General features: G+C 40.4%; 1 protein-coding gene across 6 annotated transcripts in view; it reads left to right on the top strand.

The window, feature by feature from the left end:
- WASHC3 (WASH complex subunit 3) overlaps positions 1-8,213 on the top strand; it is a 47,482-nt gene extending 39,269 nt beyond the window's left edge. For all 6 annotated transcript variants that reach the window (XM_050750239.1, XM_050750238.1, XM_050750241.1 and 3 more), the window contains one exon: positions 7,963-8,213. In XM_050750239.1, the coding sequence (XP_050606196.1) occupies positions 7,963-8,047 (85 nt within the window). In that variant the 3' untranslated portion in view covers positions 8,048-8,213. The remainder of the gene's footprint in view (positions 1-7,962) is intronic.
- The last annotated feature ends 6,824 nt before the right edge of the window (positions 8,214-15,037 follow it).

The raw sequence follows: 15,037 nt of genomic DNA, 5'->3' as shown, positions 1-15,037 counted from the left end.
GCCAGACTGGTCTCAAACTCCTGACCTCAGGTGATCTACCCACCTCAGTCTCCCAAAGTGCTGGGATTACAGGTGTGAGCCACGACACCTGGCTCTCTTAAGACCACCTATTGCCATCGCATAGCTCTGACAGACCATTAATGGACAACAGTACCATGTGACATTATAACTTTATGTGTGTGTAGTTGCCATTAGTGATTTGAATAATAACTACCTCATCATCTCCTACTCAGCAATATTTTTACTGACAATGTTTTTGGTACTTAATCTGCTTTAAATTCAATTTTTTAAGTGTCTAGAAAATGAAAAATGTTTTTAAACTCTTTATCTTACATGTTTTCCCAAAGAATGTTTGGTTTTTATGTCCTTAAAGTAACTAGTTTTAAACACAAATACAAATCTTCCTTTAATGAAAACAAATTAAACCAACAATATTGGTATTTTAGGACTCTCTTCATATTTAGGATGGCAGAAATCAACTCAAACTAGTTTATATAAGAAGGGAAGTTATGGACTCTCATAGCTGAAAAATCTAGGTAAGGACAGGATCTAGGGACTCAGTGTCATCAGGGCTGGCTGACTGGCATTCTTCTCTCCCCACTTCATTCTACCTTTATTTCCTTGGTGTAATAAACCGTGTCTCTCCTAGTGCTGATGAGTTTCCTCTCTGAAGCCTGGGAACATAGCCCCCCAGAATATATTGCTAGTTTTTCCAGTTGAACAGAGAGAGAGTTCCCTCTTCTCCATAACTCATAGCTCATTTATAAGGAAACATTCTGACTAGCCCTGCTTGAATTGTGTGCCTTTCCTTGAATCCATCTCTCTCTCGCTGCAAGGGAATAGATTCCTGTGATTAGCCAGGCCTAGACTGTGACTGAAACAAGGAAGTGGATAGGGAAAAGATGAGGACAGCGAGGATTCTAGTTGACAACCTTCACTGATTCACATCAATGGGAGAAGAGTGGGTGTCAAAATTAGAATGTGCACAGCATCTGGTATGCTAAAAAGGGCAGATTTGTATATACTTCGTCCTTTCTCCTGCACCTTTCTATATTTTGGATCATTTTTAGTTGAGGTCAACCTAGTAACTTCTTTGAAAAGATATATATTTTTAAGATAGTTTAGACTTAATAATTAGCTTAAACTTAAACTTTTTAAAAATTTGCTTTAAGAATTTTGCTGATAATTTTGGTGTCACAAATATAAATATGCTTATTAAAATGTAGCCACCAATTTAGTGTTTTTATTGTAACCACCAAAGATTGAAATTGTTAAAAAAAAATACACATGATATTCATGATATATATTTTTCTGTATTTTGTTGATATAATCTTTTTTGGAAATTCACTTATATATTTAAAATAACAAGAGACTATTATAAAGTCCTCATTTCCAAATTTTTAGTAGCTAAGTGTGTTTTCTTTGAATTGGGAGAAGCTAAACTTTAGTAGTTTAAGGTAGCAACTTTTTCAAATATGTCTTTAAATTTCTTTCCATGAAAAACAACTTATAGGGTGAAGTAAGAACATTTATGATCAAAATATGCAGAGCCAAATTTCTGTTCCCCTTGAAAATACAAATATCCAGGCTGGAAATGATGGTATTGCTGTGAGTTTTATTATTACTAGTAATACTTAAAAGACTTTACAACTTACAAAATGCTTTCCTATCTTCATTTGATTCTTGTGGCTTGCTTTTCTTTTTCGTACCCAAAGAGAACTAGTATGTACTTTTTCTTTTGTTCTCCTGGCAATTCCAATTTCAAGTAGCATAAAATTTATTTTAACATGAATGAGGGGGCCAGGCACGGTGGCTCATGCCTGTAATCCCAGCACTTTGGGAGGCTGAGGCAAGCAGATCACCTGAAGTCAGGAATTCGAGACCAGCCTGGCCAACATGGTGAAACCCTGTCTCTCCTTAAAAATACAAAAATTAGCTGGGTGTGGTGGCAGGCTTCTGTAATCCCAGCTACTTGGGAGGCGGAGGCAGGGAGAATTGCTTGAACCTGGGAGGTGGAGGTTGGAGTGAGCAAGATGGTGCCACTGCACTCCAGCCTCTCTAAATAAATAAATAAGCGAGACTTCATCTCTAAATAAATAAATAAATAATAAAATAAAATAAAATGAATGAGGAGCCAGGTGCAGTGGCTTATGCCTGTAATCTCAACACTTTGGGAGGACAAGGGTAGAGGATCACTTGAAGCCAGGAGTTCTAAACCAGATTGGGCAACAAAGGGAGACCTCATCTTTACAAAAAATTAAATTAGCCAGGCGCAATGGTGTGTATCTGCAGTGCCAACTACTTGGGAGGCTAAGGCAGGAGGATCACTTGAGCCCAGGAGATTAGGTTATAGTGAGCTCTGACCATGCCGCTGCACTCCAGCCTGGGCAACAGAATGAGATATCCCCAATAAATAAACAAACAAAGACAATAATAAGTATTGGTAAGGATATGAAGAAATTGGAGCCCCTGTGCATTGTTGGTGGGAATATAAAATGATGCAGCTGCTATAGAAAAGAGTACTGTGATCCTTCAAAAAATTAAAAATAGAATTATCATTCAGCACTTCCACTTTGGGGCATGTACCCAAAAGAATTGAAAGCAGAGTCTCAAAGAGATATTTGTATATGCATGTTCATAGCAGCATTTTTCACAATAGCCAAAAGATGGAAGCAATGCAAGTAACCATCAGTGGATGAATAGGAACAATTATGGTATATACATACAGTGGAATATTATTCAGCTTTAAAAAGGAAGGAAATTCTGACACATGCTACAACATAGATGGACTTTTAGGACATTATGCTAAATGAAATAAGCCTATCACAGAAGGACAAATATTGTATGATTCCACTTGCATGAGGTATCTAGTGTAGTCAAATTCGTAGCGACAGAAAGAATAGTGATTGTCAGCAGCTGGAGGGAGAAGGGAATATTAATAAGTGAGTACAGTGATTCAGTTTTGCAAGATGAAGAGAGTTCTGGAAATGGATGGTGATGATGGTTGTACAACAATGTGAATGTACTTAACACTACCGTATACTTAAAAATGGTTATGATGTTAAATTTTATGTTATCTGTATTTTACCACAATAAGAAAAATTGAAAAAGAAAAAAATGAATGAGTACAGACAATAAGAAGTGTTGCTGAGGGTGTGGAGAAATTGGAACCCTCATACATTGCAGGTACAAATGTAAAATGGTACAGCTGCTTCGGAAAAGTTTGGCAGTTCCTCGGAAGGTTAAACAGTTTCCACCTATTGCTCCTGCTAGATATTCTAATCTCATCTAATGTTGCACCCCGGGGTACCTTACACTCTAACTACCAAATGACTTACAGTTTCTGAGTGCAGCCTGCTACACCATCCCATTTTATTCTTTACCCAGAATGCTGTCATTCTCTCTTATTTCCACCTTTTCTGTTTCTGGCGAAGTCTTACTCGAATCATAAAATTCTTCACAAGTATTTCCAATTATTTGGAGTCTTCTCTGACCAACTTCAGCGACCATTTTTTCTGTTCAAACAAACAGTTCAGCCTTATTTGTATATATACAGCTGTGCATCGCTTAATGACAGGGATCTGTTACAATAAATGCATTGTAGGTGATTTTGTCATTGTGCAAACGTCATAGAATGTACTTACACAAGCCTAAATGGTATAGCGTGCGACATACTTAGGCTATAAACCTGTACAGCATATTACTGTACCAAATACTGTAGGCAGTTGCAACACAATGACAAGTATTTGTGTATCTCAGCATATCTAAACATAGAAGTAAAAAATGGTACCTGCATAGGGCAGTTACCATGAATGGAGCTTTCAGGACTGGAGTTGCTCTGGGTGAGTCAGTGAGTGAATAGGGAGTGAATATGAAGGCCTAAGACATTATTATACCAACTGTAAATATCATAAACACTGTACACTTGGACTACACTAAATTTTTTTTTTTTTTTGAGACGGAGTCTCGCTCTGTCGCCCAGGCTGGAGTGCAGTGGCCGGATCTTGGCTCACTGCAAGCTCCGCCTCCCAGGTTCACGCCATTCTCCTGCCTCAGCCTCCCGAGTAGCTGGGACTACAGGCGCCCGCCACCTCGCCCGGCTAGTTTTTTGTATTTTTTAGTAGAGATGGGGTTTCACCGTGTTAGCCAGGATGGTCTCGATCTCCTGACCTCGTGATCCACCCGTCTCGGCCTCCCAAAGTGCTGGGATTACAGGCTTGAGCCACCACGCCCGGCCTCACTAAATTTATTTTAAAAACTTTTTTCAATAATAAATTAACCTTAGCTTAGTATAACTTTATCAACTTTTTTTTTTACCTTTTTAACTATTTTGTAATACTACTTAGCTTAAAAGACAAGTCATACATTGTACAGCTATACAAAAATATTTTCTTTATATCTGTATTCTTTAAACTTTTTATTTTGACTTCTTAAACTTTTTTGCTAAAAACTAAAACACATTCAAGGCCTACACATGTCAGGATCATCAATATGACTGTTCTCCATATCCTGTCTGACTAGAAGGTCTTCAGGGGCAATAACACGCATAAATCTGCTATTTTCTATTGTAACAATTCCTTCTTCTGCAATATCTCCTGAAGGACCTCCCTGAGGCTGTTTAACATTAACTTTTTTTTTTCAAAAAGTAAGTAGAAGGAGTATACTCTAAAATAACAACAGAGGCCAGGCACAGTGGCTAACACCTATAATCCCAACACTTTGGGAGGCTGAGGCAGGTGCATCACCTGAGATCAGGACTTCGAGACCAGTCTGGCCAACATGGAGAAACCCCATCACTACTAAAAATATAAAAATTAGCTGGGCATGGTGGTGCATGCCTGTAATCCCAGCTACTCAGGAGGCTGATGCAGGAGAGTGGCTTGAACCCCGGAGGCAGAGATTGCAGTGAGCCAAGATTGCACCACTGCACCCTAGCCTGACAGAGCAAGACTCTCTCAAAAAATGTAAAACAAAATGAAATAACAAGAGAGGCTGGGTGCTGTGGCTCACGCCTGTAATTCCAGCACTTTGGGAGGCTGAGGCAGATGGATCAGTTGAGGTCAGGAGTTCAAGACCAGCCTGGCCAACATGGTGAAACCTGCTCTCTACCAAAAATAAAAAAAAATTAGCCAGGTGTGGTGGTGCATGCCTGTAGTCCCAGCTACTCGAGAGACTGAGGCAGGAGAATCTCTTGAACCCAGGAGGCAGAGGTTTCAGTGAGCCAAGATCACACCACTGCACTCCAGCCTGGACAACAGAGTGAGACTCCTTGTCAAATAAGATAACAGAAAGTACAGTATAGTAAATACTAGGCGATAGAGGTTTCTCAGCTCCATTATAATCTAATGGGACCACCATCATATGCAGTCCATCACTGACTGAAACATTATTATGTGGCACATGGCTGTATCACATTCTGTAACAATTTGTTTGCATTTCTGTCTCCCTCACAAAAATATTAGCTGCTTCAGGGAAGGAACTACTCGTTATTCATCTCTGTATCTCCCGTACCTAACACATTTTCTAGCAAATAGTAGATGCATGATGATGAAAATAAATAATCATAGTAACAGCAGATATTTATTTGATACTATGTGCCAGATATTATCAAACACACTTTACATTTATTAATTTAATCATCACAAAATCCGGTCAGTCACAAAGTAGTTAAACAGCTTCCCCAAAGTTGGCCAACAAGTAAGAAACAAGGATGGGATTTCAGCACAGACAGTCTGTACCCAGAGCCTATATTCTTAATTACTATGCAATATAGCATCACGTTTCAATAAATGGTTACACATGTAAATTAATGAATTTTATAGTTTCAGTTTCTTCTAGTCCTAAGCTTTTACCCTTTTCCTTTTTTTTTTTTGAGACAGGGTTTCACTCTGTTGCCCAGGCTGGAGTACCCAGGCATGGTCACAGCTCACTGCACCCTCTGCCACCCCAGGCTCAAGCAATCCACCTCAGCCTCCAAAGTAGCTGGCACAATAGGCCGCTACTGGCTAATTTATCTGTTTTTTTGCAAAGGATGGGGTTTTGCGCTGTTGCCCAGGCTGGTCTTGAACTCCTGGGCTCAAGCAATCCACCCTCCTCAGCCTCCCAAAGTGCTGGGATTACAGGCATGAACCAATATCCCTGACCTACCCTTTTCTAAAGTAGCATTTATTTTAGGAAGTTATGTACATTGTTGTATTTGTTTGAGTTGTCATAGATACTAATATAATTTTGATGTGGTATTAAAATAATTCCCACTGGTAATGTTTTCCTACTTAACAAAGTGTAGACAGTAAGAAATCAACTATATAGCAAAGAGAAATTTACTGGGTAAAATGTGCCTAGTATTCATGCCCACTAATTCTAGAGTTGTTGCTTCTAATGCAAAGCGATGACGATGATGGTCCCATGTTAGTATTTTAGGCAGATGGAGCATCAGTCAAATCCTGGAACCGCCATACCCAGCTTTAAAATTTTACTGTATTGAGTACATAAGGCTTCCTTGTAAATACAATCTAAAATTATTCAGCAGAGCAAATGGGTTTATATTTGACAACTAGGGAGCAATGCCAGTATTTCTTTCTCTTTTGTAGTATGCCAAATATATTTTAAAATATAAGCCATAATTTTAATACCTAAAGTAACTGTTAGACTGTGCATTTTCTTATTTTAGTAATAGTAATTTCTGTTTGTGGTGAATAAGAGTTTTAAGTGTCCTAAATGTTTAATAAGAGTCAAGAAGCCTGAGGGAGAAATCAGTCTGGTAGTTTTTAATTATTAAGATAGAGCAGTTATAGGCCAGGCACGGTGGCTCACACCTATAATCCCAGCACTTTGGGAGGCCAGGGCGGCTGTATCACAAGGTCAGGAGATCAAGACCATCCTGGCCACCATGGTGAAACCCCATCTCTACTAAAAATACAAAAATTAGCTGGGCGTGCTGGCACATGCCTGTAGTTCCAGCTACTCAGGAGGCTGAGGCAAGAGAATGGCTTGAACCTGGGAGACAGAGGTTGCAGTGAGCCGAAATCACACCACTGCACTTCAGCCTGGCGACAGCGAGACTCTGTCTCAAAAAAAAAAAGATATAGCAGTTATATTGTTACTCCTTTTCCTCTTGGTTCCCCCACCCCCAGAAAATACTTCTTTTGCTTAATTTACTTTCTTGGTAAGAGTGAATAGAGGCTGAGTGATAGTGCCACTGCACTGATTAAATGATTTGCTGGCACAAAACTATTGAGGCTTAACTAGTTGACTATTTTAATAACATCATTAAAATTTCATTTAGGTTTATTAGAGCACATCCATGCAAAGTTGGAATCTAACCATTCTCATGTCTCCTTATTATGCCTAGGGGATCTTTGAAACAGTATTTTTGCCAACTCATACTTTCTTTTTTCATTCTGTAAAGATAAAACATGGAAGTGAAAACGTTTAACAAACATTAAGAACCTTTTTTGACCAGGCACTCTCCTTCGCTACAAAATTTCCACATTACCTATTTTTTAATAGCCATTTTTGAACTCTCTTCCATTTCTAAGTTTCTCCCTGAAGCTTTCCTGAACATGAAGCGTTTCCTTTTCATTTCTAGCTTTCCTTTCTCTGTACCTCATGTACACTTGGAAGCTTCAGGGATTTAGCACTGGTCATGCTAGCCTCTACAGATCGCATCTCTGTCTGTAGTTGGGTCTCCATGGTAATGAGAAGCAGAAAGTGCTGAAGCAGCGCACTATGTAAGGACTGGCAAGAGAAAATACTGCCGCGGCCTCTACAGGCATAGCATTGAATCCCCATGGTGCCGAAGAAGCCTGAGAGAAGCATGCTAGTGGGGTAGTGCGGGAGACTAAGGACACGGACTTGGCAGATTTATTAGCAGCAATATTCTAAGATGAACCAATTTTAAGAGTTTGTAAGTGTTCTTTTCAATTGGAAAAGACCTTTAAATTTTTTTTCCTTTTCTTTTAGGAGGCCAGATGCTCCAGTGCCTGATGGTGAAAGTGAAAAAACTGTAGAAGAAAGTTCAGATAGCGAATCTTCTTTTAGTGACTAAGCTTAATTTTGAGAAGAATTACATATGCATGCATAGGGGTACATTTACATTCTGTAAGAGATGAGCCTGAACTCTCTTAGTCATAAGAACATCGAATGGCCACATGTCCACTACCAAGCTTCTTCTATGTTAAAAAAAAATAATAATAAAGCATTTTTAACTTGCCGGTGTGTCTTGTCGCTAAAATAAAGGGCCTCGAAATGAAAAATAGGATAACCTAAATAAAGTACAATTAGTGCTACAAATACTAAGATGGAATATTTTAGAGATGCAATGAACAATTACGGCCAGGCACAGTGGCTCACCCCTGTAATCCCAGCACTTTGGGAGGCCGAGGCAAGTGGATCACCTGAGGTCAGGAGTTCAAGACCAGCCTGGGCAACAACATGGTGAAACCCCGTCTCTACTAAAAATACAAAAATTAGCTGGGCGTGGTGACAAAAATTAGCTGGGCATGGTGGTGGCTGCCTGTATTCCCAGCTATTTGGGAGGCTGAGACAGGAGAATCACTTAAACCCAGGAGGTAAAGGTTGCAGTGAGCCGAGATTGAGTCATTGCACTCCAGCCATGGCGACAAGAGCGAATCTCCATCTAAAAAAAAAAAAAAAAGCGATGCAATGAACAATTTTAAATGAAGTCAGTGTGAGTTTAGTGATCAATAATAGACCCAATGCAAAAAAAAAAAAAAAAGTGAATTTGGCTAAGTGAATTATTCAATTTTTGTGAATATTTTGGTGTGAAAGGTATGTGGATTCATATCATGAGTTGTTAAAGACATTTCTGGTAGAAAGTAATACTGGGTTGAAATTTTCTGTGACAACTTAAAACTCACATATCACATATGTTATGGGTATGGAACTTTTTGGTAATATTTTTTAGCATACACAGCCTTTCACCACTTGGCCATTAGTTCATATGTGTTTTTAAGTCAGATATTCTTATACAGTCATGCATTGCTTAACAACAGGGATACATTCTGAGAAATGCGTCGTTAGGCGATTTTGTTGTGCAAACGTGGATTTCGTCACAAATGTACTTAAACTATTGCTTCTAGGCTACACACAGCATGTTACTGTACTGAATACTGTAGGCAGTTGTAACACAATGGTATTTGTATATCTAAATGTAGAAAAGGTGCAGTCAAATGTGGTTTTATAATCTTAGGGGATGTTGACCAAAACATTATGCAGCGCATGACTGTATTTATTAGCAGATGGAAATTGAAGGTCATTTCAGTGTGGTTCAGAATGAGTAAACATCATTGCCATCAACTCCTGTATTACCTAAACAAAAAAAATTTGCGCAGCAGGATTAAAATGTTCTCACCTCACCTTGCAAATAAGTAATTATTATTCACAGTTACTTATACACAGTCTAGAAAATTCCTAAAGTACTTATGTGAAAAAATATATAAATGCATTTAACTAATTGTGCCTGTTTTAGTTTAGTTCACCTGAAAGTAGAGCCTGAGAAAAGGGCTTGTGTGTATAAGGTCATTTGCAAGGTGATCCCAGAAAACAGAAGTGAAAAAACAGGGAGTGGAAAAGGGAGAAAATCACTTAAAAGTATATTATCAGCCGGATGCAGTAGCTCATGCCTGTAATCCCAGCACTTTGGGACGCTGAGGCAGGCGGATCACTTGAGGTCAGGAGTTTGAGACCAGCCTGGCCAACATGGTGAAACCCTGTCTCTACTAAAAATACAAAATTTAGCTGGGCGTGGTGCGGGTTCCTGTAATCCCAACTACTGGGAGGCTGAGGCAGGAGAAGCACTTGAACCCGGGAGGTGGAGGTTGCAGTGAGCCCAGATGTCACCACTATACTCCAGCCTGGGCAATAGAGTGAGACTCTCAAAAATAATAAAATTTAAAGAGTGTGTTATCAAGATTGACAGTTGGGGTGTGAGTGCTCCAAGACCTTCTGAGGAACTTTCAGAATGCCTCCCAGAGTTTTTCAACTAATAGAACTGGGAACATTTATTAACCAGTTTCCATCCCCCATTAGTTAAGAGTTGCCTCCAGGGTCGTTAATTATCCTTGCACTTCCAGGCTGTGCTTCTGTGTGGGAAAGCAGCACCCCAGTGTTGAAGAAAGACTTGGAACAGGAAGCAGAAAGATACATGGCTTTGACTTGCAGTGGGATTTCACCAACAGAAAGGACAAGTCTGAGCTTACTCACCTAGAACTATCCATGTAGCTGTGACTGATACCGGAAGTGGACGACGGAATGTGCAAAAGAGATATTTGCTGCAGTCTACCCAAAAGCAGTCAGTTCAGAACTGCTTGAGTCCCATGTTAAGTCTACTTTGTCACAAGGTGATAGCCAGCCACAGTCTTTCTAAAATCTACACAGGAAGATTAGTGAGACAAGCCACAGTTACTATCACTACAACTGGACGCAAGGCCCAAACTGGTACTTAACATCTTCTTCCACCACCCGTTTTACGTTTCTCCTGCTCTATATCAGAAATTCCGCTGGTCTAGGCATTCCTATTTCTTTTCTCTTGGTTCCTGGATCCATGAATCCTGGCAGTTGAGGACATGGCATCATATACTAGCCATTTTTGTAGTGCATTTACCACATCCTAGAGTTTAGCACTTCAACCCTGCAGAATCTCTGAGATGGTGCCTACAGTGAGCCTATAATAGACCATTTCATTGTTCTATTTGATTGATTTCTTCTGGATAATGTTGTATGCGGTAAGACCAGTGGATCCAACAATTCATGCACCTATTGTTACTCATTTGCTACAAAATAATCTGAAGATCTGAGGCAGTGTAATGCAAGATACCATGTTGGTAATAGGCATCGTGTAGGCTATCAGAGAGCAATGCTGGCAGAGGTGCCACTGGAAGGAAAGGAAAGCCCCTGTTAAGAGTAGTAATTAATTACAATAAGAAAGAATTACTCCTCTTCCAGGGTAGAAGGAATTTAATGCAAATAAATTGCTCCCAAGTGACTGGTCAACCTCTTCAAGGAATAGTACCAAATCATTGGTCTCTGCCGCTGACAAATAGGGTATTCAGCAATAGCTGAATCCTAGCTCATCTAGCTCATCACCAGATGACCATTAGTGTGGAAGCCCAAGCTGTTGAGCCCAAGCATAGCCGGCATCTCTACCACCATGATTACTCCATTTGTGGGCTCATTGTGTAACCTGGGGCAATCAAGGACAAGGCTAGCTGACATCCACTGGATAAATCATCCTGTCCACCTAATTTTTGCCTCCTCAAGTGAGTGTTTTCTTTCTGACATTTCGTCCTACAAAAATCTTCACACTTTGTGCACATTCCTATAGTTTTGTCCACATTCTTCATCCTTAAATCTCGCTTTCTCTAATCTTCAATATCGCTCCCTCCTTATCCCTGACCAGCCAAGCCAGTTAACAAGATCAAAAGTCTATAGTACTTAACTCAGACTACATGCTTCTTCAGCAACATCATGACAAAATGTACTGTTTGAAGCTGTGTCCATCAGGAAGATTATTTTCCCCACCACTAATTGTTAGAGCCACCTCTGTCAGAGGCAGCAGTGTGGCAGCCAGCCATTTTTGCCCACACCAATATATCAAGCTTGTCCATGCATCAACAAGGTCCACTGCTTCCTGTCAGCTGGTGAGCTAATATTGCAAAAGTAACTTCAATTATTCACTTTCTCCCTATTGCATGCCTTTTGCCATATGTTTGCATTGCCCTCCCCCTCTGAATAGAGTATTTGGCCTCAACTTTTGATTCTCAACTTAGCCAATGGAATATTAACAAATGTGATCCAAGCAGAGGCTTGACAAATACTTGGTTGGTCTTGCCTTTTCTTGTGGCTCTGTTATTGACATAAGAACATGACTTGGATAGTCTAATGAGGATGAAAGATGCGTGGAGCAGAGATGAGTTGTTACGTCCATGTATCAGCCAACCCAAGACATGAGCAAGACCAGCCAAGGTCAGAAAACCTACCTAGCCAATTCTCAGCTGGCTGTGGATGTGAATAACAAATACTCACTGTTGATTATCATACAGTTTTTTGTTGTTCTTGGTTGTTACCACATAATTGTAGCAATAAATAACTGATATAGTTGACCACTGAAGATTCTCCATGAGATCATACAAGTAAGTTGAAGAAAAGGCATTAGTGTAAGAGATGTAAATGATACAGGAAATAAATGATAGGTCTACTATAAATACAAAAATTAGCCAGGCGTGGTGGTGCGTGCCTGTAGTCCCAGCTACTCAGGAGGCTGAGGAAGGAGAATCGCATGAACCCAGGAGGTGGAGGCTGCAGTGAGCCGAGATGGCACCGCTGAACTCCAGCCTGGGCGACAAGGACTCTGTCTCAAAAAAAAAAACAAAAGACTACACTGTGAGAGAGAGCAGGAGAGCTAACATAGTTCTGGAGCAATCAAGTTGATACATATTGCTATCCTTTCCATATAAATATAAACACTTTTGATATTCCTAATGATTGAAAAAATGTTTGTCAGAACAAGAGCCACATATCATGCAGAGGCTGTGTTGATCTGTTCCAGGAAAGGTACCATACTTGACACGGTAGACATGATTGGCACTATCACTTTATTAAGTTGATAATATCCCCTTGTCTTCCACCATGGCAAATGCCATACAGGTAAATGCAGAAGATGCTACCTCTGCATCCTGTAAGTCTTTGGAAGTGGTGCTAATCTCCAAAATTCCACTCAGAATGCAGTATTGTTTCTGGTTTGCTGTCTTGGCTGGGATACGGAAGGTACAATTTTAGGGATTTTTCACTTGATCCTCCCTGCCACAGTGGATTTTTTTTTCCATAGGTCAGGAAACTAACAAGAAGCTATTAAGAATATTTATCAGGTATGCACTAGAGACCAGGGAAACAATCAGAGGGACCCCGCTGGAGCAATTGAAAATACTGTGAAATAGACTGGAGCCCAAACTCCATCTATTCCCTGGTATCCACTCTATTTGGTGTGGTGTCCACTCTATTTGAGGGACAATGAGGACAATTTTAGATCACTTGATATCAAGCAACTGAGCCCTGTATACAACAACCTTTGCGAAGATCGAGTATTCCACTTGTTTCACTTTGTGAAGTGGTTCAAAGTCCTTTGAAGAAAGATTGGGTGAATGTTTACCGTATATACTCCTGGTGACATAGGTAGCATTTACTTCAGGCTTGCTGTTACTTTGCTGCTGATGGTTGAATGCCACTACCTGCCTCCTGCCATTAAAAATCCTATCATCTCAGTTAGTACTAAAGAGCCTAATTCTACAGCATCATATCCTACTGTGAATCCTGGCCTCGAGGGTACAGCTTCTGATGATTTTATCAAAGATGTTGATGTCACCCTCAGTAACATCCTTCATTATCTTAGTCAAGAGAGTGTTCTCTGGGCCCTTCCTGGGAAAATACTACCTTTGTTCTCTTGGCATTAAATAAATGCATTCAACATATCCACGTCTCTGCCTCTGACCTCTTCTTCACTTTGATAAGGCATTTCCAGCATTCCTGCCTCATTTAGTATAGGCCATCATGACCAGGCCACCCCAACAGCCTGTTAAAACCAGCTCATGTGTCCTAAAGATGAGATACTATACCTTGAGTCATAAGAGTGTGCTCCTGTGTCAGTAAACTCTCCTCTATCCAGCCTTATATTCTGCCTCTCTGGTCCAGCCCACACAAGACTTATCTTCACTCATATTCTCCAACTTACTGCCAGTACTTACTAACCACTACCTAAAATTCTTTCAGTAAATAAGCCATTTCTTCCCAGTTCAAGGACTGTATTTTTCTTCTCAGCTGAAATCTGAGATTAATCTAAAAGCAGTCAGGGAAGGCAGAATTAGATCTTGAAGACACAGGAGTCATTTAACAAGCCATCCACCTCAGACGAGCACTTCACATGGTCTCCAGGTAAGGGGAGGTTGCTCTCCTGTAGGGTGGCAGAAATACCTCCTTTGGCTGGCATGGAGGGTTCAGAGGAAATCAGGGACTCAAGATCCTCAAGCACATGCACTCAAATTGTCTCATCCCAGGTCTCAGAGTCCCACTCCTTTGACATGAGGGCCCTGATTTTAGCAAAGGAGACTTGTTGAGGTGGCATCTTTTATCTCTTTGCCACTCTGCCATCCTTACAGTTACATTGTGTATCTGACTTTCAGCACAGCTTCCCTATGGCTGAAGGGATAATAGCCTGTTTAAACACTGCCAAGGAGGACTTGTGGCTTTCACAGCATGCCCTAAGTTGATAATTGGCTGATCTGGGCCTGCCAGTTATTTTTTTGTATTGTTTTTTCAAGGCTTCCAAAGCAGTTGACAAATGTGAGCCAATTCCATAATCCTTTGTCTCCACACCATTGTAGTGATAGAGCTACCAGAGAACCTACTTCTTCTCATGCCAATCCACCACAGGTAAGATTCATAGGAATTAGGATGCACACCGTTATCACCATCTCACTTATCCCAGCAATAAGGGTAAGTGATCCAGTTCCAGAATCCCATCCTAAGATTTGCCCTCAAGGATCACGCCTCATATCAAAGTTTTACATTTCTCCTAAAGCAGAAAACCTAGGACAAACACTTGGGTGCAAGGAATTTATTTGGTAATCCCAGGAAGCAAGAGTGAGAGAACAGGAAGAATGAGAGAGAAGACAACCTAATAAGATGTATATTACTGTGACTGCCATTATGGGTATGTGGGATTTGATTCCAGGACCAGAGACTCCTCAGAAATGAGCAGTGCTTTTAGAATTGTCCACTGGAAGGACTGGCAGCTGGAGCATTTGTCCACTAACCTGGACCCTCTGGTGTGGGGCATTACCCCTCCATAATCACAGGATTACCCGCACACAGGTATCAAGGAAAAGAGTCAAAATCTATAAAATATTTGAAGAGATTTATTATGAACCAAATACAAGTGACCAGTGGCCTGAGACACAGACTTCAGGAGATCCTGAGACCATATACCCATCATGGTTGGGCCACAACCTGGTTTTATACATTT

The sequence above is a fragment of the Macaca thibetana genome, chromosome 11 (genome assembly GCF_024542745.1).
Source record: "Macaca thibetana thibetana isolate TM-01 chromosome 11, ASM2454274v1, whole genome shotgun sequence".
In the NCBI taxonomy this organism is placed as follows: Eukaryota; Metazoa; Chordata; class Mammalia; order Primates; family Cercopithecidae; genus Macaca; species Macaca thibetana.
Note: the sequence above shows the minus strand (reverse complement) of the source record. Positions and strands in the feature narration are given on the sequence as shown.